The following is a 27479-nucleotide window of genomic DNA, read 5'->3' on the forward strand; positions in this document are numbered from 1 at the left end:
ATCCCGGGGAGTCTTAGGGATGACCAATTTGACCCCCCATTGCGACATGGTGTCTCTACCCCACAAGGGAGCTTTATAATCAGGGACAAACGGGCGGACACTGGCCAATCTTCCGTCGGGTCCCTCAATTTGCACGATGCTTTTTGATGTCTTTGCCAATGTGACTCCTTCTACATCTTGGATTCTACCAGCCACGGGCTGCAAGTCCCAGTGTGACTGCCACAACCTTTCGGGTACGATTATCACATCTGCCCCTGTGTCTGGCAACCCTTCCACGTGGAAATGTTCTTCTCCATGCATCAGGTTGCATCCCATAATGGGTTTGTCCTCGCCAACCACTTCTGCCCAGTATACACCTGGAGCCTTGTCATCTACTGGAATTTCTGCAGGAACAGGAATGGCCGGGGCAATGACTTGCCCCTTGACCAAGTGGAAGGGTGGCTGTGGACAGCGCGCCAGGAGAATGAGGTTAGGTATGTCCCCCTTGATGGGGGGGGATGTTAATGTATTCATTCAAGGGATGTTAATGTAGCCTTCATCATGCTTCTAAAGATTTCACTATGTCTCCCAAATTCCAACTGACTTTTACATAATTCACTCTTTGTCTGGTATGAGAAAGGTTGGTAGGTTCTAAGGCCAGCTCTACCATTATTGTATTGAACGGGGGCTACCAAAGGAATGACTTCTTCTTCCCGGTTTTGAATCCCAGGTTTTTTACTTTCGGCCCCACCCTCGTGGGACCCCGCAGGGGGACCACCCCATCCTCCAGTCCCACCCTTATGGGGACAAGGCAAGGGACCAATCCCCACCCCAGCCGCATCGCCCTGGGAGGTAGGCAGGGATTCACTCCCCACTCCACTTCCTTGGGGACTGGGAGGGGGTACACCCCCTACCCCTGCCCCACCCACCCCGACGCCTTGGTAACCAGGAGGAGGGACATGCCCTCCCCCTGCCCCACCCCCATGGGGGCCAGGAAGGGGCCCACCCACCCCCCCAACCCCTGACCCCACACCCCATCCCTCGGCCCCACTGTCTTGGGACCTGGGCAAGAGGGCATGGGAAACAGGGGAACAGGTAGGGGGGCAGGGCAACTGTGGGAACCAGGGGCAGGGGTTACAGGATGATGTCATGGGGGCGGGGGCATGGAGGGAGAGGGAGGAGTGTCTGAGGGAAGGAAGGGGTTGTGAGACCAGAAGGGGCTGGGGGAGGGGACAGGTGGGCGAAAGGGATTGTGGGGAGAAGAAGGGTAGACTGAAGGCTCAAACACGTGGATGCCGCCATTTTGGGCCTTGACCACGTGGTTGGCAGTATCTGGAATGCCAACCATGCGGTCGTAGACATTTTGGGGATGGGGGGGGGTCAGTACGCGAGATCGGAGTAACAGGAATTAGGTTGGAGGAGTGCAGGGAAGGTGCTCTGTCAGCCTGCGCAGAGCTGCCAGGGCCAGGGTACTGAGAGGGAGATGGGAGGCCAGGGGAACAGTGGCAGTGCCAGGAACCCTGTGTTTGCCGGCATGCCTCGCTCGTCTCTCTCAGTTTGGGGGCAGAGGGTTTGGGAGGAAGGGTAGGGGAAGCCACGGGAGGGGAGATTTGCTCTGGCTGTCCTTTCAAATCCCTCTTTAGGACTTCTTTCCGAATCACAAGGAACACAGGAGAAAACGGAGACACAGATTTATCTCCCTGTTCTGCTTTCACTGTCAACAAAGCTCCTACTTTGTCCCAGGCAGAGACAGAGTTAACATTCTGCTGGGTAAACTGAGGGAAATGAAAAGATATCCAGCGAACAAACCGTTTTAAAACTGCTTTAGAAACTGTAACATTTCCACTATTTAGGGTATCTAAAAGTGAGGCATAAATGCTCCTCCGTGTTGCAGAGAGCTTTGCACCCATTATGATGTTATTTTGCTCTCTGCAGCACTCAATCTACCTTCCTTATAGCCAGCACTAACAAAAACTGAAAGCACTGAGTCCACAGCCAATCCGAGATAGAATCCGGGCAGCCTCCTCCCACCGTCCTCTCTGGGGGAGAGACAAAACTGCTTGCGTGTGAACCGTGTGGGTTTTAAAATGGCGGGTGGCAGCTGCCGGCTAGCTTGCGCCACATGGCTGCCATGCGGGTGCTCGGAGCTGCCCGCGCCACTCGCTGGGTCCCCCTGCTGCCTGGGCACGCCTGCTCACAGCAAAAACATGAGCCGCAGCTACTCTGCCGCTGCCCACGCCTTCGCCATGCCGAAACCCACCCCTGCTGCTGCTCAGAGTCGCGAAAGCTGCACGTGCCGCTAAATAAGCCACGCATGGCCATGCCGCTGCTTCTCGGAGCCGCACGCCACAGGAACCTGACTGATGGAACCACACAGCCCCCGGGACTGTGCACAGATGCTACCACAGCTCCACAGCTGCTCCACCCGCGAGGAGAGACCTGTGGGCAACACACAAACCCTGACTCTCAGGGCAGGACCTTTCCCAACACCAGGAGCTCACCCCCCGCCTCTGAGGGCTCCCCGGGGTCCCACTACCACGCGAGGGGAAATACTCACCCCTCCTGGGGACTTTGGTTGGCTGGGATGGGTATGAAGAAGTCTTCGTCCGAAATCGGCCTGTCCTGGGGCACGACGGGTTCCCGATTCCACCCTCTAGCCTTCTTGCCGACAAAAACACAACGAAAAAAAGCAGAGGAAGGTGAAAGTCCAAAAAGCTAATATAATCCATGCGTGTGAATTACCAGCTTCTTTGTGTCATCTCGGACCAAATGGGAGTCGAATCACATTGGGCACCACCTGAAATATCCGTGGGTTTGTGGGCTATAAAGTCCAATCCTGGCTAGTTTAGGACTCTGCCCGCATGGATATTACATAGACGAAGCAAAAGATGAGAAGCGCTCTTTCTCCATGCGGTTCTAATGTCCTGTTTTATTGGCTGGAAAGGGACATCTGTATGGAAGACCACCCAGGTGGAAAAAGAGCAAGTGGTCCAATCCCAGAGAACATTTATACCTGAGGGAAAGGGGGCAGGGATGGAGGGCCGCAGCTAATGGGAGACCACTGAGGAGGGGCAAGGGAAGGGGTTACAAGGGCACACACCACCAGGGGTGTAGGGCAGGGGAGTGAATGGAACATAGCATATGAGGGAAAAAGGGTACAATCCATGTGACATCAAATCACCCAGTGCAATACAACAACTAACTATTTAGTGCACTACAACAGAGAATTGGAAGAAAGCAAATGCCACCCAGTAAGGGGCAAGAAGGGTGATCCAGGGATCTACAGGCCAGTCAGCCTCACCTCAATCTGCGGTCAGGCAACTCAATCACTACTCAGGCTGGGTTAGTTCTGATTTGCATTATTTCAGTGTGAATCACCAGGTGCTTGAGTGATTAGGACCACTGCCAAAGCAATTTAATTAAGTCTCTCTGTAGGATGATTTTGTTCTGTGTCTGGACAGTTTCTGCTGGAAATACCTGTCCTAGCCTGTTTACTTGGAACATCTAGGACTACCTGGGGAGAAGACATCCCAGAGGGTGATGTGGGAGAAAAGGCAGTTTTCAAATAATTCAGTGGTCAGATTATGCCACATTATCATGCAAAACTGTCAGCCTCCAGCAGAATACCTGGGAGAAGGAGGGCAGTGTACAGAGGTGTACAGAGAAAATGTCCACCATGGCTTTGTCCTGCAAACAGTTTCCACTCATCATAGTGGTGAAATGTCAAGCAGTTCATTGACTGCAAGACAATTATCTCTTCTGCCAACTCTTAACAAATTACTACTTTCTTTGTATTTATGCATTTATTTCAAAATACTGTATTTGTCACTTCACAAACAGTTTGCAGTGGGAAAAAATGATAGCTAGGTGAATGAGCACACGTTGTCTTGTGTACTGAACTTCATGAACTGACTTCTTTGGAGTGTTTGAAGTGCAGAGAGATAAGCAGAAATCCATGGGAGCAAAGCTTCTCCCACAATGTTTGGAAGCTGGGACTGGACTTCTTCTCATTGTGTAGGCTGCTGGGAACTCATCTCAGCAGAAGCCTTGGGCCATGACTGTAAAAAACAACAGATGTAAAAACAATTATCTGTAAACTGCATGCATCTCAGCTTTGTTAGGAAAAACCCTAAGCACAACAGCCAATAAGCAACAAACTCATAAACCCATGAGTAAAATTTAAAGACGCATTTTACTTTTTGTCGTGGTTTGAAAGGAAGTGAGTTTTTGGGAGGTGGTGGTCAAACCAATAGGTGCTCAGATGTGAATATTGGCACCTGGTTTGGCCACTGAGGATATGGATACGCCTCTAAGAACACAGGGGTTGAAAGCAAAGAACTCCCAGGGGAACGCTCTCTCTTGATTCCCGTGGATGGAGAGGTCAGACCTCCCCTGCCCAGCTGTGGGCTGGGCGGGGGAGGGGAAGCCACGAGGCCTGAGGGAGGTAGGCCAGAGCCTTGGGCAGGGAAGGGAGGTGAAGGCCCCTGGCCCTGGCAGGACAAGAGTGAGTTCCCTGCAGAGGTGGAAGGGTGGAAGAAACTCTGAGAGGCATCGGGCAGCCCCCCTTTCCCAGGAGGGAGAGATAGAGAGAGAGAGAGAGAGAGAAGGAGAAGGGGGGCACGGCAAGAAGAGTGCCCGGCAGGGCCAGCGTGGGAGTTCTGGACAAGTAGAGACTGTGATTTTAACCCTTCTATGGGATGATGGAAACCTTGCAAATGCTGATCCTCCGGGAGCTGAATGAGAAGAGAGATAGGGATGAAATAGGAGGAAATGGGCAAGTGTGATGCAAAGTTGTGCAAGTGAAGAATGACCAAGAGAAGTTGAGATGAATCCTAGGTGGGAAGAGATGATGGAGTGGCCTTTGGCTGGACTTTTCTTGTATGGCCATGGACAGAACCATTTTCCCTATAATACAGAGACTGCATTTTAGGGGGAGGAGATGGCTTGGTGCCAAAGAAGAGCAGCGAAGGAGTGATGTGAGCAGAGATGACGGGTGAGGAAGGTGGTGGTGCCCTCAATCTTCAGTGGAGAGGAGGAGCTTTGTTCTCGAGACCCCTCGGCCCCAGGGGGTGAAATCTGGGGGGGACTAGTGTCCGAAAAAAGTGAGAGACTGTTGTTTTTCTCCTGGAACTGGGCAAAGCATCCTTGAAAAGAGAACCCTAAAAGTAGCTCTGGTCCATGTGCAATGGTGAGAGCACTGGACATGGAAGGAAGAAGTCACGAAGGTGGTGCTGAGTGACGTGGAAACACAAAAGGACTCGGCTGTGTTTTCAGGGGAAGCCTGTGGCACAAGAGGGACTTGTCTCTCCTTGATGAAATGAGAGGTGATTGTCTGAAGGGTGGAGATGGACTGAGAGCTGATTATCTGAAGGGTGAAGATTGGGTAAAAATCTAAGGGTTGATTTTATGTTGTGGGAAATTGAGTGGGGGGAGGAGAAATATTTTTGAAAGGTTTCCATTTTGCTCTGTGTGTTCATTTTATTATAGTTGTAAGGTAATAAAGTTTTTTTTTCTCCTTTGTTCATAAGTAGAGGCCTGCTTTGCTCTGTTTCTGATCGCATCTCACAGCAGATACCAGGGAGAATATGTTTTCATGGGGGCACTGGCATTGCGCCAGCGCCAAACCATGACACTTTTATAAGATAAACTTGGAAAATGCTTGGAATCAAAGGTTTGATATCACTAACATTTGATTTTCACTGATTTCACTGTGAAATCATAAAAAAATTGTTCCGTGATAGGCACAGATGACCACCAGCTTCCCATATATATTGTATGTTAGTTGTGTGGCATGTGTAGCTGGAGCTTGTGTACCTTTGCCCATGTATCCTCTCTACTCTTATGTATTGAGTAAATTTACATCCTTTCTGTTTAGAGTGGTGGAGCTCATTATGATCCTTAGTAAAAATATATGAAGTAGAGAAAATGAGAGATTAAGAGTACTTTGGTAATCCTCAAAATGCAAAGTTTATTAGTGTTTAACAGCCATTGCTGGCAGTGACATTTCTAAATGCTGCAATTGGCAAATGAAAGGGAAATATTATTTCTGCTGTCATATGGATGGTGCAGATTCAAAGCTCTCATAACACATTCCAAACAGGAATCCAGCAATGCAAAGGTCTTTGGCCAAGTCCCTTCATGAACAGAATTTTACCCTAAAAATCCAAGTCACATTTCTATGGAGCATTTTAATTGCATATGTCTGGACTTAAACAAAAGAACTACTTGTAACTTCAGCCATGAATCAGTATTTCTCTGTTCCCTGGTAGGATTATTGTTGTTCCATCATTGTCTTCTTGTTTTGCTTTTTTGTCATTGCTAGCTCCAGAATTTTTGGAATACCTTTAACATCTTCTATGAGTATTTCTGCCTTTATTAATCTACAGAGGAACACTTGTCTAGACATCCTTGTTCTTAATCAATGATGGCATGTCCCCAAAGTAACATTGCTATTATAAAGACATGCCAAACCAAAGGGATTCACATAATCCCAGCACTGGTCAGTTTTATTCCATTTGTTCCTCAGAAGAAGCACTGCTAAGCCATGTATGTTCATTGCAGAAATGACTGTTTAGTAGTGGTTTAAGTCAAGAGTTTCAGTAAATAAAGGAAATTCCAGAGATCTCAAAGTACCTTTTACTGTGATGTGTTATGACTGCACATTTGCTTTCCTCAAACCATGTAGTTTAGTGCAAAGCTCTCGTCCACTCTGCTGATAAAGTGACAAAAAGTATGCAGAGTCATGTTGGAAGAGAATCATCATCAATTAGGTTCTTCCCAGACTGATTATTCATCTTTATCCCTGCTCATGCAGATATTGCCCCTGCATCAGCCTTTCCACAGTGGTAAGCCTCTTTGCTCTTTATATAAATATTTATGTTGGAAAAACAGGCAGTACAAATGACTGACATTTTTGGAAAATATAATGTGGGACTTTGTGGTGGGATGGGGCAAGAAAGAATGAGTCAGAAGATCTTGATTCTGATGTTTCTTTAAATCTTCCTAGAAAATGAGTGTTGATTGTCTGTCTTTCATCTTAGGCAGAGACCTGGTGTTTAACAAGATGTTTCTGGAGATTAAACCCCACTCTCACATTTCCCTACAGAAAAGCACTTTTAGTCACCAATGCCAACCTCTTCTGCTCCAGCAAATGCATTTGTTAAGAAAAGAAATACTATCAGCTGGGCAACAGGTGGCATATTACAGCCAATCTTGAAAGGTTATAATAAGAGGGAGTGTGTGTGAGTGAGAGGAGAAAAACTGGAAAAGAGGGGGACTAAGATGAAGGAAAAGGCATTGGCAAGCATTTTTTCCTACCATTGCACTTACAGTGCGCTGGAATAAAAGTCTGATGACTTTGCAACACTGGGGTAGGGTACCGCCCTGGAAATGCATTTGCCTATTGTACTGTTCTCTGTTTGCTTAGAAGGAATTCAGATGGGATTTGCTTTCTCTTGTTTCATGAGCCCCACGCTTTCACACTGACCAAAGTGGATACACACCAGCTGGCCGTGTCCATCACCACCACTGGGTGGGAGAATTCCTGATTATACTTAGATCCCTCAGACCCCACTCTGTCACTTTCAGAGAAGCTCTGCTTGCACACTGCTTCCGAAATGCAGCCGGCTGGGAAGTTTGCACGTCTTGCCTGAAGGAGCTGGATGCCTTCTGGATCAAACATGAATGACCTGCTGAAGGTGCCCCTGGTGCACGTTCTCACCCTGGCAGCCCTCAGCTTGGCTGAGACACTTCTGAAAGGTTTGCTTTTTCCCTGCTCTTCTTCTGCCATTTGCTGAAGGAGGTTTTGCAAAGGTTTTTTGTCTCTGCTAACAGTGGGGTGGGTGGTTCCCAAAAAAATCAAAAATTTTCTGCTTTTGATGGTTACTTCTCTGCTTTTAGAAGGATAGCAGTGAAAATATTCTCATATTTGTATTTGGAATTGAATTCTTTGTCTGTGAAGAGCACATAGTCCATTGTAAAAGGTGGGGAGACCTTTGGATTCAGCTTGGGTGGGATGTAAATTTCTCATGTCAAAGGAAGCTCAGAAGTGTTAATGGCTGGTAGCACCAGTTGCTGCACAGCACAAGATCTGTTGTGTTCAGCGCACCTGTGTAGGTTTTTAAGTATATAAAGCTTCAAAAGCAATAAATATCTATGTCTTTACAAAGTATATGTATATATGTATAAATATCCACTGTTTGTTATAGCATATAACATAGAAGTTATCATACCGTCTTCCTATCTTGCACGTACACATGCATATGGGCAGATGGTCACATACGTTTAGCTAACAAAAGAATTGGTAAAAAAATCCATTTAGAAAAGTCTTTGAGGTACAGAATGCAACCATGGTACCGTTCTGGATGAACCATTTGGTAAACCTGTGGACAACAATTTTTGCTGAATGGTGATTCAGAGTTACAATTCAAAGTTTTTGAAACTCAACGCTTACTAGAAACTTTGCAGCTTCAGGAAAACAAAATGAAATCTGAAGGGGAATGCCAGTATTCACATGTTAGGCCAACATTGCTGCTCTTGCAGGGCTATGTTTTACAATTGTCAGTCAGGTTATTCCCAGAATGAAAAAAAAAAAAGAAATAATGTATCTTCTTTATAAAAATGTTTTGAAATAAAAATATTGGTATATTCATAAGGCACTGAAGTAAGTTTGTGAACTTTGCGTTTTTGAATATTGTGGTAAGATAAGTGGTATTGGAGGAACAAGAGAAACAAAGAGAACAGGGATAGATTTTTTTTTCTGGTGTCACAGTGTAATGAATAGTTACATTCCCTTTTCTAGGACATCACAGCTGAGCTGTTTTTTACCATACAAACTGCAGTTTCTCCAGGTATCTGCACTGTTGGAGAGGGGCTGGTTCTGTTTTCTGTATTGTTTTGTTTGACTGGTTGGTCTGGTTTCAAAAGTGTGAATCCAAATCCAAAGCCAACACATTTGGAAGCTTCTGGTGGGCTGGGGACAGAAGGGGATTTGGCTTTCTCATGGTCCCGTGACCAGCCTTGGGTCAATTTTCTATCTTGGGAAACTACAGCTGACATCCAGAAAAATGGCACCTGTGTGGCTTTACACATATATAGATGAATTTATTTTCAATTTATTTAAAGCCACACTGATACCTTAAAAATATCAGAAAGGCACAGTGTACGCACATGGAAAGGCCTGGCTCCATTTCTATGTGATGAAAGATATGTCCATACAATGTTCAGATTTTATTTTCCTATGTTAAAATATGGTAATGCACACATCATGAGTTTAGCGTGCTTTCTGGAGAAAAAACATGGACCGACACCAGCACCCAAGCTGTTTGAATGACTTTTACATGTGAGTACCATCTCAGCCATTTTGGAACTCTGTTGCCGCCTCACAAAATGACAGCAAGTCTCACTGCTCACTCTCCTTACTTGGGTTAAATATAACAAAGGTGAAAAGAGCGTAAGAGAAAATGATACATCCCTGTTGCTGTCATGGTTGCTCTCTGAGGATGTAGAAGTGGGAAAGCAGCTTTAAAATTATTTCTTTTCCTGTTACTGTACTGTACTGCTGTCAGTTTGGACACTATTTTCTTATAAGCACGCAGCTTGATTCTGACCAATATCTGTATGCTGGCTTTCAAAAGGGACTAGGTCAGACCATGTCTATGCAATATTCTGTCATCTACTGAATAAAAGACATACTTAAAAGTATGTAATTGTTTCTAGAGAATTTATTTAATATAGAAACCTGACAGGTCTTGTTTGCCCAAAGAACAAAATACTGCCATTATGCATACCAGCTCTTGGCACAAATGTAACTTTATTACTTGTCGGAGTGGCTGTGTTTACCATTACAACAGTTATAAAACTGGTTGCTTTGACTTAATATTACTGTAAAAATTTACATTTCTCAGGGTTAGAAAAGCATCCTTCCAGAGATCGAGGAATGTGGACAACAGCGACAAAACCATACTATATAAAATTAGATTGCAAAACTCTGGGGTTAATGCCATTAAACTCAGATAAATTTTGTCACAAAATAGCAATGTCTCATTTAAAGCAGACAGGATAACCATTGGTGGGGATTATTCTCCTAAGACAACCTTTAGTAGTAGCAAAATGAAGACTTTCTAGAAGTTTTCCACTTGGTTCCACTGGCATAGGATTCATCTGAGGAACAACACAGATGATTGTTTCTGTTTAATATGACCCAAAATGACCTAATAAAGTGATGCATGATACAATTTGAAGCAGTGATCTTAAGTAATGAACTTGTCACAGACTTGTTCTAATTGAACTTTCATCCATGTGACCTTTAGGCTATCTTAGATGAGTTTTGAGATTTACATAAGTATAGTCATTATTGTTAATCAATGATACAATCCAAAGTCATACAATCTAGAAATATTATTTAGGCAGATTCATTCTAATCAAATGTCAAAAGCGTTTAGAGTTCTACATAAACCTGATAGTGGAAGCTGATCCTTTCTTCCTCTAGCTTCATTCCGGCATAACTCCAAAGATTCTAATTTTGACTTCCATGGAAATTGAAAAAGGATTAAGGTATTGACTTTTTATTATTCTCAGTCACTTAAATCTGAATGTCTTCTCTTTTGTCCATTCCTTAGGGAGAGAAGGGTAAAATGGATATAGTTTATTTTTTTTTTCCTGAATTTGAATTCATTGCACTATGGAGGGCCAGTAGATACACAGCAGTTGGAATTTTCTGTGAAAAAATAATGGGCCAGAAACTGCTATGCTCAGTGAGGAACAGGAAGACTCCTGAATCCATGATGTATTTTCAAGGTAGTATTTCAGGAATATAGTAAAAACTAGTTTATCTCAGCACAGTTGTCAGTGAAATCCAGTCCAACCAATTTGGATGTATGTCTCTTGCAGCCATTGGTCAAGAAATTCAAGTGTTTTTTGAGGCAGTGGCTGCAATGAATAACATAAGCAGGGAAAGTGAGTGGCTAGGCTTGTGCTTTGATCCCTTCCAGCTGTGCTTCAAGTCTTTCACCAGAGCGATGGAAAATGTTTCTAAAGATACATTCAAGTAATGTATGACTACAGGTCTATGATAAAAAGCATTAGACATAGCTATTAAACTTCTAACCCTCATGCTTCTTGGTTAGAAAATGTGAGAAAACGAGAATGTGCCCTAGACATGACACAAATCTGAATGACCGGAATGGTCTTTGTGAGCCTGGCTTAGAAAAATATAGTGCTATATAATGGGTTTGGTGTTTGTATATAACAAGTTTTTTGTTGTTCGTTTTGGTTTTTTGCTTTTTCTTTGAAGATAAATAGTTGAGTGAATAAATCCTCAACTATAATAATGACAAAAAAGCCCACATCTCATGCACTAATAAGGAGGCACTCTTCCCATTTCAGGGGCAGGTCAACTTGGCTTCAATTTGTGTGCTGTCCCTTGCACTTCCAGCCTATGCAATGCCACCCTTGTAGCAGTGGGACATCCGCACCTGTGTCCCCACAGTATGCTCACCTATTGCTGTGAGTCTTGAGGAAGAGGTGGGTCAGAAACACAGGGTGCACTGAGCTTGTTGGAGCTTGGTTTGCTCTGTTTTGCATCTTATGGGGAGACCTCAAGGGAAAATGCCATTGAGTGACCCTGCAGGGACATGGCTCCCTCCACCCAAGGTGTTTGGTAGGCCATGTAGCTCTCTCCAGTAGGCACCAGAAGGCGTTCTGATTTTCTCTTCTTCACACAGCTCCCTTGATCAGCACTCCTCTGGAAACAGTGGATGCCCTGGTAGAAGACGTTGCCAAGTTTGTCTGTGTAGTGGAGTCATATCCTGAGCCAGAGATTACATGGACACGAAACAGCATTCCCATCAGGTAGGGAGAAGCCCCAGCCCCCACCAGCACCTTTTTCCAAAATTGGCAGTGCTTCTTTTCATGATACAGGAGATATCTGGAAATATAAAAATTGGTCTGTGGCAGGAGAGAGAATGAGTGACTGTAATTATCTAGGATTCTGTATTTCTGAGGGAGTGGTAAGAGCACTTGGGGGCTGCTCTTGCACCTTCACACATTTGAGCTTGCAGAGAGTTGGTTTCTGCTGCAAAGAGTTTTCTCTCCAGCTTCAGACAATTCAATGTGCTCTCTTCCTCAGTTCATGCATTTATGAAGGAGGAGAGTGCTGTATAATATTTAAAAGGATCTTAGCAGGGCTTGTCTGTCTCAATGTTCTTGGAAACTTTGCATGGAAGGGGTTGTGCTGTGCCATTCCTTTTTGCTTTTAGTTCTGGATCTGGAAATTGTCTTCTCATTGTTATGCACTGTCAGACATTAACAACCAGGCATCAAGATGTCAACAAAGAAGGCAGCCTTCTGGAAGTGTGGAAATGTGTTATGGAAATTGCTACCATTGTTTTTGCTCTTTTGTTGTAGACAGGTTTCTACAAAGTAAACTGTACTTGATCTTCCAGCTCTGAAATCACATTACATCTGTCACGTGGCTTCACATCAGTTTCTCATTCTAAATGGCTGTGACTTCCTCTGTGAGGGAAAATGCAGCACAACACAACTTTGTGTAACACAGTCTATACCCAGCCTCCACAGGAGATGTGCATGTTGGGCAGATGGTCACCTGAAGTATGGTTCTCACTATTGTGATGAAACATCCAAAAAGCTTTTGAACCACTGGCATTAGAGGCTCCAAATAAGTCCACAGCAGAAGGAGATCTCACTGCTTGGAAAACTGCTTTAGAGTAGGACAAAGCAGAAAGATACAAATATGAATATAGTCCTTCAGAAATAATTTTTTTTCATTGTTGGCAATATCAGCAAAATTTGGCCCTAATCTTCTGATCCTGACTTTGTTCCAACATGGAGTTCTGAACTTCCATGGATGTTATTTCCAAATCAGGTCACCTTTCCCATTGGTGACATCATGACTGAAAATGAAAGCAGGGGGAGAAAGCCATCCATGAAGGACTGTGTCTTTTTCTCCCCATGTCTTTCAAATTATCATTCTCTCTGTATTCTAAGGTAATTTGAAATCCAGATCATTTATCACCTCAATCCCCTCTTCTAGAAGCCAAATGCATCATTCTTAAAGCCATTCCACTTTCTCTCTGAGACACAGTGCTTTGACCAAAATGGAAAATAAGGATAAAAACACCTCTTCTGGTAAGGCCATAGAGCTCAGGTGCTTCATTCCTTTACAGGGACTTCTGAAGCAGCATTAATAACAGCAAGTGTTTAGTTTCACAAGGCATTAATATTCAGTGTTGCTGGATACAAAAGGTCAGACCAAAGACAGAGGAAAAGATAAGCTGAATATATTTGTTACTTTCTAAAAACTTGGATGAAAGTATTCGCACAATGGAAAAACGTCAGATCAGAAGACACTTTTTTTCTGAAAAAAAAACCCATATAAATGTATTTCTATGCCTCTGTGTGTGTGTGTGTGTGTGTCTGTCAAACTTCAAAGGGCCTAGTTATTGAAAGCAATTAATATCAGTTATTTAGTTTCCAAAATTTTCTTCTCCTGCCAAGGTCCCAGCATCCTGGACAGACAGCAAGATTATTCTTCAAAACAAAACAGTATGTAAACTTTCAACTTCAATGGGAATAGAGCCAGTGCAGAGAATACAGTCAGCACTAGTCTTCTGGAAGTGTCTTTCCTTTTGATGTCAAAACTTGCGCAGGTAAACCAGCAGGTGCCCTGTGCTGAGTGAAATGGCTACCTGGCCCATCTTCCAGAACAGGGCTGCCCACAATAAGCGTTCCTTAGGACAAGAAGGGGACAGAGTCAGCATGTCTGTTACACTATGGATGACTTCATTGTACTCTTTCTTCCCAAGCTGGAAAAGAGGAGGGAGATGTCATACTGAGTGGTGAAATGCTGTTGAAAGGAAATACATGCCTAAACCGCCATAATGGTACATTCAGATTAGTCAATGACTACTGTACAATTTTTAACAGTAAAAGGCAAAACCTATGTAGTGGTCAGATACTTGTGATTGCTTGGGATAAAATCCTCAAGTCACAACCCTTTTTCCACTGTTCCACATTAGAATCAAAGTCCAATTGCATGAAGGTGCTTCCTAAAAGCATCAACAAAGGTCTGAAAATAGACACTACAAATAGTAAATTTCTTTGTGTTGTATTTATGCTATTTCTATATATTTATCATAGCTTTGCAATGAAGATCAATACCTCAGCTCACTGATTTCTCATCATTTTTTTTCTGATTTCCATGGCTCTCCCACTTGAATACACACATCCCCCCTGCTCACATACCATGCTTCTCTTGTCTTGCTCACATATGAAATTGGTCTTTGCCCCACATACTTTGTTACAACATCCTGTATTTTTGTTGCTCCAGCTTCAGGGCAATCTGCAGTTCTCTGAAATATCCAGGTTAAAACCTGCTGTCATTAAGCCATAGCTATCCTTGAATCCTCTAACTTTCAGATGGCTTCAGCACATTTCTTTGCTTGTTTGTTGGTTTGGTGTTTTTTTTGCAAAACAAATAGACAAAACTACCCCAAGATGTAGACACAAAAGTTCATGGTCTTTGGTTTGTGTCTTTTTTCACAACCTTAAAAATATTTCCATAACTTTATTTGTTTAATAAAAAAACCCTTCTTTTGCTTTGTCTTGTTTTTCCTGAAGAGGGTTTCTTTACACAATTTCAGCTGGCTCTGTTTCCTATATAGGCATCTTTGTCTTACATTGAACAATGATATCTAAACCAGGACCTGTCTGGAACTGATTATTTGTGCTCATGCCTGTCTTTGGCCAGTCAAAACCCCAAACATGATGCCTACTTGCCTACTGATTTTACCAAGAACTGCCACTACACTAGGGACAGTCAGGAACTGCATGGTCTAGTGAAAACCTGAATCTTGATTCTGAACTCAGCATTTTTAGCACCTTCCCTTCTGCTTGTGGGTTGAAAATCAGAGGTGGGGCTTATTGCCATTTGTAGCGGCATCAGCAGTCTGCACATTCAAATGCAATTCCCTTTCTCTGTCCCTGGCTATCCCTGACAATCCATGCTGTGCCCTACAGGCTGTTCGACACACGGTACAGCATCCAAAGGAACGGGCAGCTCCTGACCATCCTGAGCGTGGAGGACAGCGATGATGGGGTGTACTGCTGCACAGCAGATAATGGAGTTGGAGCAGCTGCACAGAGCTGTGGGGCTCTCCAGGTGAAAATGCGTAAGTGGGAATGCAATTTCTTCCTGAGGACACATGAGTGTTTAATCAAAAGCCAGAGCAGACTCCCATCTATGGCACCTGGGGATCCATGTTCAGGGCAAACCCATGTTCTTGGGAAGATGGGTGCAGTTCTTTGAGTCAGAGACATGGCATATGGGATCATAACTAAATGCTGTTGTGATTATTTACTTTGAATAACACACATTTGTTCTAAGATCAGAAGAAAAAACCTGATGCTTTGAAAAATGCCCTTTGTGCAAAACTCTGTAAAAGAGTTTGATTAGTCCTCTGTGGCAATATTGCATAGTTCCCTGGTTAATTTTAGTTGTAAAATTTCACTAATCAGATTTCTTCCTGAGGATGGCAAAATCAACTACATTATGTTCAGATGCTCTCAACAGCAGTGTTGAATGGTCTGGAGCACCATGTTGTAAATCTCATCATCCCACATGGAAGACAAAAGATTTGCTCTTGCAGAGAGCTATGTATGTGCCACACTCAGTAAAACTGGACTCACATGGCTAGAGTTATTTACACAAGCACTTTAAAAGACAGCAGAGGTATATTCTGGCTAAAGAATCTGTTTGTAGGAAAGGATTTGTCTGTGCAAATGAGATGACCCTCAAGGTCTGGTAATGCTGGAACTCTGCATCATCCCAGTCACTTCCAGATGGTGGCCAGGAGATGATGATCTCTGAAACTTGTTTTTCTGCTGGTTCATTCTCATGCAAGGGCCTCAGAATGTCAGATCTCTCAAAATACTGAGATAATAATCCTTTGTACTCTCAGCTCAGACTAAGGCGGGCCATGTTCTTTCAGTAAAATGAATTCAAATTTACCCCTCATTAACTTTAAGGGAGTTTGATTGCTTTTTCTTTAAGGCTCCATTGTCCTTTTCACTAACATAGTTAGAAATCCTTCAGTTAAGGATATTAATTGCATTTACATGCCCTTCTTGTTGAGCTAGAGGCAAGCCTGGGTTAAAACTCTTTCAAAATCAATTCAATACAGATCTGAGCTTTGGGACAGTGTTTATGCAGTGAAAAATGTCAGAACCTGGAATGCTAACATTCTTCAATACTGGAAATACTCTTATCTGAGATTAGATTTTAGCCCAGGCCCTAATTCAAATGACTGTCAAACTCCACTCAGGAAAACAAATAACCCATGCAAGTTAGCTGCTTTTGCAGCTTTTTAAACTAAATGCTGTGCTGAAGAAAGCAGTTCTTTCTTACCAAATAACTTCAAAACTGAGAAAGACTGCTTTATCTTTCAACAATACACAGAAAAAGCAGCAGAGTTTTGGATGTAATTTCTGAATTTGTCTTGTTCTGTGGTCTTGTAGCTTAATTTCAACTTTAATTTTTTGGCTTTTAAAATTTTAGGACCCAAAATAACCCGCCCACCTGTGAATGTGGAAATAATAGAAGGATTAAAGGCTGTTCTTCCATGCACTACAATGGGGAATCCAAAACCTTCTGTTTCATGGGTCAAAGGAGAAACAGTTGTAAAGGTGAGTAGGAATGGTTTTCAGTAACACTAATTATTTGCCAAAGGCAAAATATTAGCATTAGTTATAGTATTTGTAAATTCTAGTTGCTAGAAAGGAAGCATTTGGAAAATCCAGGGCTCATCTCATAAATATCTTTATTTGCAATGATTCTACATATGAACAAAATGTTTTCCGTGTATCTATATTTTATGTAATATATGCTTGTTATTACTAAATATGGCCAAATACTGAGGAAAGCACTTGTGATTGTTCTCCTAAATAAGAGCTCTTTTGAAGCTATAATTCACTGATCTGCAAAAATAGCCATGGGTGAATGTGTCTTGACAATGCTGAGCAGGAAGAGCTGGCCCCAAATCCTTGAGTTGTAGGACATGTATGGTGTTCATGCATGTAAGCCCAAACTTTGTAAACAGATTTTTGATGCTGTTTGTGTGCAGCCTGCATGTAGAGTCCTCACCTCAATGGCTCCTTCCTCTGGCAGGAGACTGCTCGGATTGCCGTGCTTGATTCTGGGAATTTAAGGATACACAATGTTCAGAGAGAAGATGCAGGACAGTATCGTTGTGTAGCCAAGAACAGTTTGGGCACAGCCTACTCGAAACCTGCAAATGTGGTAGTGGAAGGTGAGTGACTTTTGAACCAGTCTCAAGCTCCATGTGCCAGCCCAGTTAACTTGAATTAACCTGAAGTATTGTGCTGATGTTGTCAATACCACCCTAGAGGGTGATAAAAAAAGGAAAGGAGGAGGAGGAGGAGGAGGAGCAGGGGGAGGAGGAGGAGGAGAGGAGAGGAGAGGAGAGGAGAGGAGAGGAGAGGAGAGGAGAGGAGAGGAGAGGAGAGGAGAGGAGAGGAGAGGAGAGGAGAGGAGAGGAGAGGAGAGGAGAGGAGAGGAGAGGAGAGGAGAGGAGAGGAGAGGAGAGGAGAGGAGAGGAGAGCTTTTGCCTTTGTGGACTTGAACATTTTCTGCCCACTAAATGAACACCAGATGGTTTTTCAGTTTCGGGTCCTTATGTACTCTGTGTCCAGTTCTTATGTACAGAAGAGATTTGCTTTGTGGTGTGAACCACCACCAGTTTCAGAGTGCTGAGAACAGTAGACAGGGGTACCCAAATGTTGGCAACAAGGCGTTCTATCTTCCTGAATCCTATAAGAGAATTTGGTTTGGGCAAGGAGTGGAGTGAGTGGGGAATGACTGATTTAGTAGATGAACAAATTTTTATTTCTGATTCAGGATGACTGTAATGCAGAAAGTAGAGAAGGGTCTTCATTTTCTTAGTAAGCTTCAAAATACTATTGTAGGTTACATTGGGCCTGCAGCTATCCGAGGTTACTTAGTGTGCAATCCTATTTCTAAGAGGAACATAGACTTCTTTCTGGGAGCAGTATGAGATATATTAGATCCAACTACGCATTACTGTAGGTCTGCTGTTTTCTTAAAAAATGCATGAATTTTCCAGGTTTTTTTTTTTTTGTCCCTTTTTAATATTTATACATACAGATTGTGTATACTAGAAATTCCTTAAATAGCTTTAAAACAGGAAGGCAGCTATTCTTAACCCAGATTCAGAGCTGTACTTCCCAGGCTAAAAGTGATGAAGCAAACTGAAAGCAGTTGGATCTTGATGTGAACAGCTTGAGTCCTGGGTTTTAGTTTGACCCCTGTCATTGAGACAATGGGTAAAAACTTGTCAAGAGTTGAACTGTGAAGAATGGCAGATACTTGGTGCCATGAACACAAATGCTGAAGGGCCTCTGTCACTGCAATTCTTTGCTCCAGATCTGCCAAAGCCAGTTAGGGAATCTAAAAACAAGCTGGAATTGCACCAAAAAATCCAGGCTGCTAAGGTTGATGTCTTGGGTTTTCTCCATCTCCAGAATTGTGCAGTGGCCTGTAAATTCAAGGACTAGCAAAATAAATCACAAATACCCTACTTGGGGTGTGTATGTGTGCTCTTTTTAAATGGAAGAAGATTAGTTCCTAATTGATCAGTGGCAATGCTCCCACACAAATTGTCCCCTCGTATTCCATTCATGTGTGGGATGAAAAAATAAATGCTCTCCTTCAGGCTCACCTTGGTTTCTCTGGTAGGACACCTGTATAATATACCTAATTTCAGGTGGCCATCCAAACTAGACAGACATGTGTTTGGTTTATATTTTTGGCTTCCAAAATCCAGAGGTAGAAATCCTGACTTAGTACATAGAGTGAACTGCACGGGATCCATTGGTTCAAGCTGACAACAGCATTCGTAATCCTGACACAGCAGCTTGCTGTGCTTACAAATTCCTTCCCCTCATGGTGTTTTAGATCAATTTTCATGGCTATTTAGCATAACTACATGTGCGCATACCTGTGTACGCCTGCAAGTTGGTATGCGCACACATCACTCTCACACACCTCTTTCATTATTTTTAGTATCCCTTCCCTCCTGCCTCTCCTACCCCATTAGTATGAGCATTTAAAAATAATTCCAAGTAAATAATATAATAAAATTACTCCAAGCAGGAAAATCACACTCCAGTATTATTTGAGCATTCATAGTGTTCATAAAATTGATGAAAATTGTTGTTTATTGCTTCTCTGTAATAGCATTATGATTTTTTTTTAAAATCTTGGTCCTAGTATTTACTGTAGTCGCCAGCCTGCATAGTGTGGTTTAATATTAAAATAAAATTAATACGCATGGCTGGTTAACTAGGACTGTTTAATTCAAGGCAAGTGTCCATTCAAGGAAAAGTGTAAATATTTATGCCTAGCTAGAGCTAGATCACATGGATTCTGTTTTATTGTGTGCTTCCATTTTAATGGGTCCAGCATTAGTCCCGTGTGGCATCCCACCCTTACATGGAAGGGACCACCCAAGGATCATAGGTCCTCGTGGTTGAAAGGAATGACAAAAGTAAGAGTGCCAGCAAAAGCTTACAAAGTTTTATTAATAAATTACACATTTGGCATGGAAATTTGCATGGTAATCCCTGACCTCCTATACAAGCACGGGGCAGTGGGTTTTGATAAAGGGCTGGGATGAAAGGAGAGGGACTGAGAGAGAGAGAGAGAGAGAGATGGATTAAAAAGGAGGAGAGAGAATGAAAAGAAAGGAAGAGAGCGGTACCACCAGTCCTGGTTCCAGCATCTATCCAGCTGATGGATATGCAGGCCCTTGGAACACATGTGTGTCCAGGCTTTGTCGTCCTTTCTATAGTGCAGTTTCCATGCACTGCAGTAAGTTTCTCACTCTCTGCGCAAATGAGTTATCATGTGCAGCCCATTCTTGTTGACCTTTGTGGAAATGGATTGGGGGCTTCAGGGATCTTGGGTGCTCTTGATCCCCCCTTACATTCCTTGCCGGCTCATCAGCATCATTCCTGTGCCTCAGCTGTACTCTGTTGTGCTTTGTTCCGGGAGCCAGAACAAGAACACTTATCCCAGGAAAGTACTGCCCTACTTTCATTTGGCCCCTTTCTCCAGTGATGGTTGGTAATTGGCCGTTGCTACCAACAATCCTTGGTTGACTCCACAGCTATGTGTCTATCAGTGTTTGAGACATACACATTAGCCCCTTATCTTCTACACTTCCACATCCTGCAATTGGCTTAAGGCATTGTTCAAAGCGCAGAGGTGTTCTTGAAAGACTGACTCTCTGCCTTCTGCAGGCAATCAAGCTCCTAAATGTGCTTTTGATCAGGCACATGCTTAAATGACTTGCTCAAGTTGGCCCAGAAACTGCAAGTCACAAGAACATAGAGTGAACTGTGCAGGATTCACTTGTTCAAACTGAAAACAGACTTGGCCCAAGAGTTTACACTACTGAGGTACTTTACAGTACTACTTGTCTGGTTTCAGTGGTCCAAGGTAGAGCTAGTTGAAAAATGCTGCTATTTTGATTTTCCAAATATTTTTTCCTTGATTCCTTGTCAGCTTTCCTCAACATTCATAATACTGGCCTCTATTTATTACTTTTAAAGCACAGCTTTAGTATTTTTAAGTTTTTCTTTTTAAAGCAAAATTGAAATAATTTGAGCAATATGTTTTAGATGAACATTCAGACACAGTTCTTGTCAGGAAAAAGAAAGCACTGAAGACCTCTTTTAGTGGAACTGATTTTTCAGTTTTCATCAGTGAATGTCGTGAAGGAGATAAGGTTTTTGTAGGCTCTTCACTCTGCACCTGTCCCAAGACCTGTCCTAAGTTAGGGCAGACTGTTTGCTTTCCCAGGGCAGGTTTCAGGCACCAGGGCTTGGGTCATGAGTTATAATCAGTTAATCCTGGGTCAGGATTTTAATTAAAAGGATTAAAAAGCTTGCCTTTTTGCATCTTTTATCCAAATCTGGGGCAAACTCAGATGAATTTGGACAAGTGGTGGTGAAATAGATTTTTTTCTTTAAAGGCATAATCCACAAGTGGTAAATACACAATCATAATGGACCTAATTTTTGGGTTTGTGGAAAGAGCTTGGTTCCTTACTGGGAGCTGTGTTGAGTCAATGGACAGCACTGCCCTCACTCAAAGTCTACTTGAGGTGCCTGGGGGGTATTCAGAGAAGAAACAGACCACAAACGGAACATCCCTTTGATTTGACATCAGAGAACAGGCTCTGGAGATAAGGTATGGAGAAAGGATGCAAGAGGCAAGCATTGGCCAAGTGAGCCAAATGAGCGACTATGCAAGATAGGCATCGCTCCTGAAGAAGAGTTACACACAATTTTTATGATCTTGGTGCATCCTGTAGCAGTAAAATGATACATGTCTTTGGTTTCCTTCTGAGGAATGTCTTGGAGGAGTAGGGTTGGATCTTTCTGACATCTGCTGGGGTCATTATAAATTAGTTCTTCACTAGTGAGCTAGTTCACAGCTATGCAGAAGCTGCATGGTTGTATTTTCCTCACTTGGTTCTTCTAATTACAGCCTACTCAGCTTATGAGAAAAGGACTAGTGAAAGTAGTGGCACGAAGCAGAAGTTCGATAGACAGAAACAAGCCTTTTCCACAAAGGAAAAAGGCTTCTGCTTTCTGCAAAGCCAAACAAATAAATGCTGAGTTTGTTGGGTCTGCTAAAATTAGCATGTGAAGATGACTTCCTCTTGCTACTGTACATCGAGGAGGTAGAAGGTACACTGAGATACAGAAGGTTCCTTTATTGAGATAAAGGAACAATATTGTAATCTTGACTGTTTGCCAAGAAATGAGTTTTTAATTTCCTGAAGGCAACATTTCTGACCTGCAGTTTTGTATTAATTTTCTATCTTCTTAAGGATTTTGCTAACTAGCTTTTTAATCACTGCATTATCAACTTTGGTAATGTACACTTCTGCAAAACCTAGAAGAGTATTTATATACTCAGTGAAGCAGTACATTGCCAAAGGATTTCCAAAGATTTCTTGTTTGCTGTATTTATTCTCAAAGTGAATCTCTGGCTGAAAGGTTCCTGAATTAATCCAATCCTATGGTTGGATAGAGGCATTTTCTTGCGTACCTGATCTGTAGTTCACACAAATGTCTGAAGGCTGAAGTTTATTGACAAAATGTTGACTGAGATGGCTAAGATGTTCCAGTTTTATCTGAAATCTGAAATCACTCCTTTGGAAATAGAGAAGCAGTCATTGCCATCAATAGTGTTGAGATTTATCATCGAGTGCAGAAATTACCATTGATGAAAGTGAAAACTTAGGGCAGGGTATAAAGATTTAAGCTGTGCCAAGAAGGCATTTATTGGGCCTCCTCTGAGCATTTGAAATCTGTAGGGTCTGTAAGACCTCTGGTTTTTCCTTTATGCATTAGACAGCTATTTATGTACATAGGTCATAGAAGGGGAGGAATTTTCTTTTTTTTTTTTGTATTTGCAGTGACATCAGACCGGTCCATTAATCGGACCGGTTCCATAAGAGTCATGCAAGAGCTTTTCAGGTTCAGCTTCTAGGCGGGCTGCCTAAAACTGTACAGTCTCCAAGGTCTGACATGAGTTAAGAATGATATTCCCTATATCCATTATTTATGAATTGTGTGATATTAAAGAATATATTTAAAGCCATGAGCTATTGTGTAGTGAGAGGCATGGGAATATTCCTGTTATGAGCATGCTTATCACTCAGACACAGAGTGAAGCTGCCTCAGTAATTTTTCTTAACATGCAAAATAAATTCCATTGGATGGTTTTGCTTTAATATCTTACTATCTTTTTCAGATATTATCCTTATAGCCAGTATTCAGATTATATGTAATTCCTGCGTCAAATAAGAAGTGCCTATTTCAGAACAGCCACAAACCAGTACATTTTTGTGATGATTTACAGATGTCATTGCCAGTTCTGGGCTCAGTTTTTTTCTTTGTTTTGGACAATGTTTCTTCTGCCCTTAGGGGAAGGAAAGTGCCCCTTTGTGAATTGGTAAAATTCACATGAAGAAGAGCTCTTGTTCTTCTTCATTCTTCAAAACAAACAAACAAACAAACAAACAAACAAACAAAATTGAAAAGTTGACCATTAATTTCTGACAGTTTAGAAGTAACACCTGCTTACGAATGGAAAAATGCTATAAATCACGTTTCAGTCTTAGCCTTATATTTAGCTTCAACTATTGAAAGAGCATTTTATGGAAATTAATGGAGTTATTGTCACTGCAATGTACAAAGGGTGGTAGTGGATTAGGCACTAACACAAGAGAAGGTAAAATATTTTCCTGAGAGGTATCCTTCCAATCCAACAGCAGTATGTGAATGGCAGTTTTCTGATGTAGGAAGACAGTATGAATGGTCTACTGGAATGTTGTGTGCAAAAGGTTTCTCTTCCCCTGCGGGGAAAGAACAAACTTCCTGTCTTTCTCAGTGTTGCATCTAGCTAGTGAAACTCTTGAAGTTTCAGTTTGCTCAGTGGTGCATTTTTAATGCTGAAAAGTGTAGAAAAAGACAATAAATACAGGAACTGCTATGTGAGAGGAGAGAGAATGTGGATGGTCCTGTTGGTTGTGTACTGAGTTAGAAGCAACTCCATCTTGTGATTTATATGAAACTGAGCTTGATCTCCACCAGCCTGTGGCACCAGATACTTGTGGAATTCAGCAGTATACTGCATGATAACCTTTAGTTTTGAAGTTGTCACTCTACAGGCACATGTCTAGAAATTAGCAATCGTACATCTGTAAGGAAACAAACAAAATACCCAGGGCAAACATTAGAGGATGAAGGGTGTTTAACAAAAAACTACCTGTATTCTCCATGGATATAGTAACATTTTTGGTTCAAATCTTTGCATTTTCCAGCTGTCTGAAGAGGCATCTGTTGAGGACTACTGGCCCTTTCCTAAATTAGGCCATTTAATTCATTTCTCTGCTGAAGTGTTACTGCTCCACTTCATCCTGTGCTACTATGTGGCAGCACATAAAACAATCAAATTAAATCAATGATAGAAGCAAATCTCCTTATGCTCCCCTGACTTAGATGTTTTTTGGGTTTGCGTTCCAGCCCTGGTAGATAGATGTCTTTTTCTGGCCACATTTTATTGCTTATTACTAGCTACTAAAATAATACCCTGCCACAGGCCACAAAAATGTTCCCCTGTAAGCCACTTCTGAAACCTGCCTCAGCATTAAAAATAGGAAGGTTTTCCTTAGAGAGCCATCCCTTCAGAAGAAAGGACATGCCAGATTTGGTCTAGATTTTTATTTTGATCATGTAGTTGAATTCTTGTGCCAGTGAGGGGATGGCAGACTAGTTGACAATAGAAAGCAAAGCCATTGCTACTAAGTTAAGAGACTCTCTCTGTGAAGTGTAAAGCACTAGCTTCCTTCAGCTGTTTTTGTAAAGTATTATATAGTCTAGGGACAAATTTGCATCACAGATAAATGAACAGACTAGCAAGTCACACCAAAATTCAAGTAACAGGAATAAAAGCATGCATTTAGTGCAGAAAATTCTATCCATTTGCATAGACCATTCCAGAGATGATCTGTATTTTGTATGAAAGCTGACTCCTTTCTGATATGCCGTTCAGGAAGTTTTTTACACTTTTGTGTCAACTTGCCTGCACTTGGCATAGATGATGTAGGAAAGGGAGATACCAAGAAACCACTGTAGCAGCCAGTCAGCCCTGTTACCTTGCATTTCCCACAAATTAGATTTCAGTGTGAAAACGGAATTTTTATCTCTATCATCTTTTGAGGCAGAGTGTTTTGGGTCAGGTGAATTGCCAAACAGCAAACTGGCAAGGAAGTTTGCAGTTCTTCTTTTAAGTATTGGATGAAATTTCCTCATGGAAATTCTAATACCAACACTGAAGAAGAGCCTTTGGCTTGGCCTTGAGCAGAGGCAGAAACTCTGGGAAAAGATGCCTTTCCTGTTTGTGTTGGTGCTGGCGTATGTACCTGCAGGCAATGTCCTATGACAGGGTGAATACAGCAGTTTGATTTTAAACATTGCAAAAGGTTTCTGGGGAGGAAGCTTTACAAGTTTGCCTGTAATTACACCAAAGTATTTGACTGACCTCAGTGGGGTGGTGTGGGCATTGCTGAAAACCCAGAATATCTTATTAAATCTCCTCCTACCTATGGCACTCACCAGAGTCATCCCAAGGTTCTGAGATGCCGCAGAAACAATCATGGCCCTAATTACAGAGTAACAGGGCAAGCTGCAGGAGGAAGAAAGCAGCCTCAGACTTTCAACAAATGACAAGTACGCGTGAGCTATTCAATTTACTCCCAAAGCTTGCTCCGCTCTGACATTGGCAGGAGGTTCATGCTGCCTTTGAGTCATTATCACAGGGTGGCCTCTTGCAATGAGGAGCTGCAATGAGGCTTCAGATAAGGCACATACATAAAATTCTTCTTTAAAAGCATTTGAGTCTGCTATTTCCTTTCGCAAAACCCTCTTTCCCCTAACAAAGACCTTGGGAAGGCACTTGAAAAATTTATGACCTTCTCACATCATTGCATGAATTATGGTTTTAAGAGAAAAAAATGATATGGCTATTAAAATCCCTCTCTCTTCTAAACCATTGGTTAGCTAGAAAGCATGAGCTTCCCACAGAACAATGAAGGGAGTGGAGGGTAGAGAATATCCACAGCTAGCTGATAAAGGGGACCAGAGCAAACTGAGACAAGCATTCTGAAGTGGTTAGAGCCACTCATAGACCCTCACAAAAAGGGTATATCAAAGATGGAGTTGAGAATTTGGAAAAGGGATGGATCTCTGTCGTAGGAGAAACTAGAAGAGTTTTTAACACTAAAAATCAAGAATGCATGATGGATAAGGAGAGCAGGGAACAGGCTCCTTGCTGTCCCCAAACCAAGGAACATCCTAGCAGCTACTGCTAGCAGCACTTTAAAGTAGACAGAAGGAAGTACTTTTCACATGACATGTAAATAAACTCATGGCATTGCTAATACCAGTGGTAGAGACCAGATGTCAGGATGATGCATGAATTGTCTCATTTTTGGGTATCCCAGTGATTCCCCATGATTGCTTGCTCAATTCCTTAGAGTGGGAGAGGGAGACTTGTGCATAGCCATGATTTCAATTTGGGCACACAGAGAGCCTTGGCAGCAGTCATGATGGGTTATGATCATGAGTGGAACAAGCAAAGGAATTTCTCCTTGACTTTGGGAGGCTGGGAACTTCCTTTCCAATTTCACATTCAGTAGTGGGTAGAGGCAGAGATAAATGCCCCTGATATGACTCTGTACTGTAGACAAGACAGAGGATGGGGAAGTTTAAAAGGGTCTTTCCTTCAAAGAAACCAAACACAAATATAGGACCAGTAATGACATGAAAAGAATTTCCTCATTCATTTCCTTGGGAAGTAATTTGAACACATTATCCTCGCTTGTCCTTGAATCTAGTGTTTGCTCTGTATATAGAGATGAACACTTGTACAGAACCGGTTTTATATAGTTACACAGGATATAAGCTATCTATTTACATTTTACTTCTGGTTATTACATCTTTGTGTATTTGTGGTGTCTCCTTTTAGGATTCCACAGACATCTACATGCAGTGTAAAGTCTTTCACAGCTGAGAAATTAGTGGCTGATATGTCTATTATCACATGAGTCCTTCTACTAATGCAAATTTTCCTACCACCCATAAATCTAGAGTCCACCCTAAAATAAAGTTAACTTGAAAAGTTATTATCTTGCTAAGAAAAAAACTTCTTTTATATCAGACACTAAAGCTTTGAATCTGAAGGCATATAATTCAGGATGGAGGAGATGTGCTTTGCTTCATCTTCCTTTCACACAGATCTTGAATTGTCCCTGGTGCCCATCTCATAGCCTCAGGCTCCAGGTTGAGTGTCTGTGTATTGCTGTGGAGTCTAGCCTGTGCTGTGTGGTGCTTTAAGGACTACAGCAAGACCCAGGTGTCCCAATTAATATATCAGGAGCCAGAAGAACTTGCATCTTGCCATTGTGTACAAAATGCAGATACTTCAGATGCATTGGAGGCTTATTCTCCTGGGTTACCACAATAAAAGTGTGAGGGTCAGTGGATGAAGAAGTGCTGCTTGCTTACAGCTTGCTTACAGCTCTTCCTCACCTTGCTGTTTTGGGCCTCATACATAATAGTGCTGTTCCTTGTTAGAAATAAGACAGTGATTGTGTGAATTTCCTCCAGTGTGTGCAAAATTTTTTTTTGTTTTGATAACTTGTATACAAATGGTTCTCTAGCAATAAGCATGTTTGTACATAGATTAAATAAAATAGGTAATCAATTTGATAGAGATAAATGGAAGTGTCTCATATCAGCTTTGCCGGAGCTGTTTTGCTCCTCTTTGTATTTACTTGGCAGGCTTACAAAAAAAAGATAAGTGCTGC

The 27479-nt window shown here is 42.3% G+C and overlaps 1 protein-coding gene across 3 annotated transcripts in view; it reads left to right on the forward strand.

Annotated features, from left to right (window-relative positions):
- Positions 1-6719: 6719 nt before the first annotated feature.
- MUSK (muscle associated receptor tyrosine kinase) overlaps positions 6720-27479 on the forward strand; it is a 55509-nt gene continuing 34749 nt past the window's right edge. For 2 of the 3 annotated variants that reach the window (XM_038125341.1, XM_038125343.1), the window contains exons 1-5: positions 7257-7737; positions 11703-11829; positions 15016-15167; positions 16553-16680; positions 17162-17303. In XM_038125341.1, the coding sequence (XP_037981269.1) occupies positions 7641-7737; positions 11703-11829; positions 15016-15167; positions 16553-16680; positions 17162-17303 (646 nt within the window). In that variant the 5' untranslated portion in view covers positions 7257-7640. Of the gene's footprint in view, positions 6825-7256; positions 7738-11702; positions 11830-15015; positions 15168-16552; positions 16681-17161; positions 17304-27479 lie in introns of those variants that run through there. The other variant, XM_038125342.1, reaches the window with a different exon arrangement.

Source organism: Motacilla alba, chromosome Z, assembly GCF_015832195.1.
Source record: "Motacilla alba alba isolate MOTALB_02 chromosome Z, Motacilla_alba_V1.0_pri, whole genome shotgun sequence".
Lineage (NCBI taxonomy): Eukaryota > Metazoa > Chordata > Aves > Passeriformes > Motacillidae > Motacilla > Motacilla alba.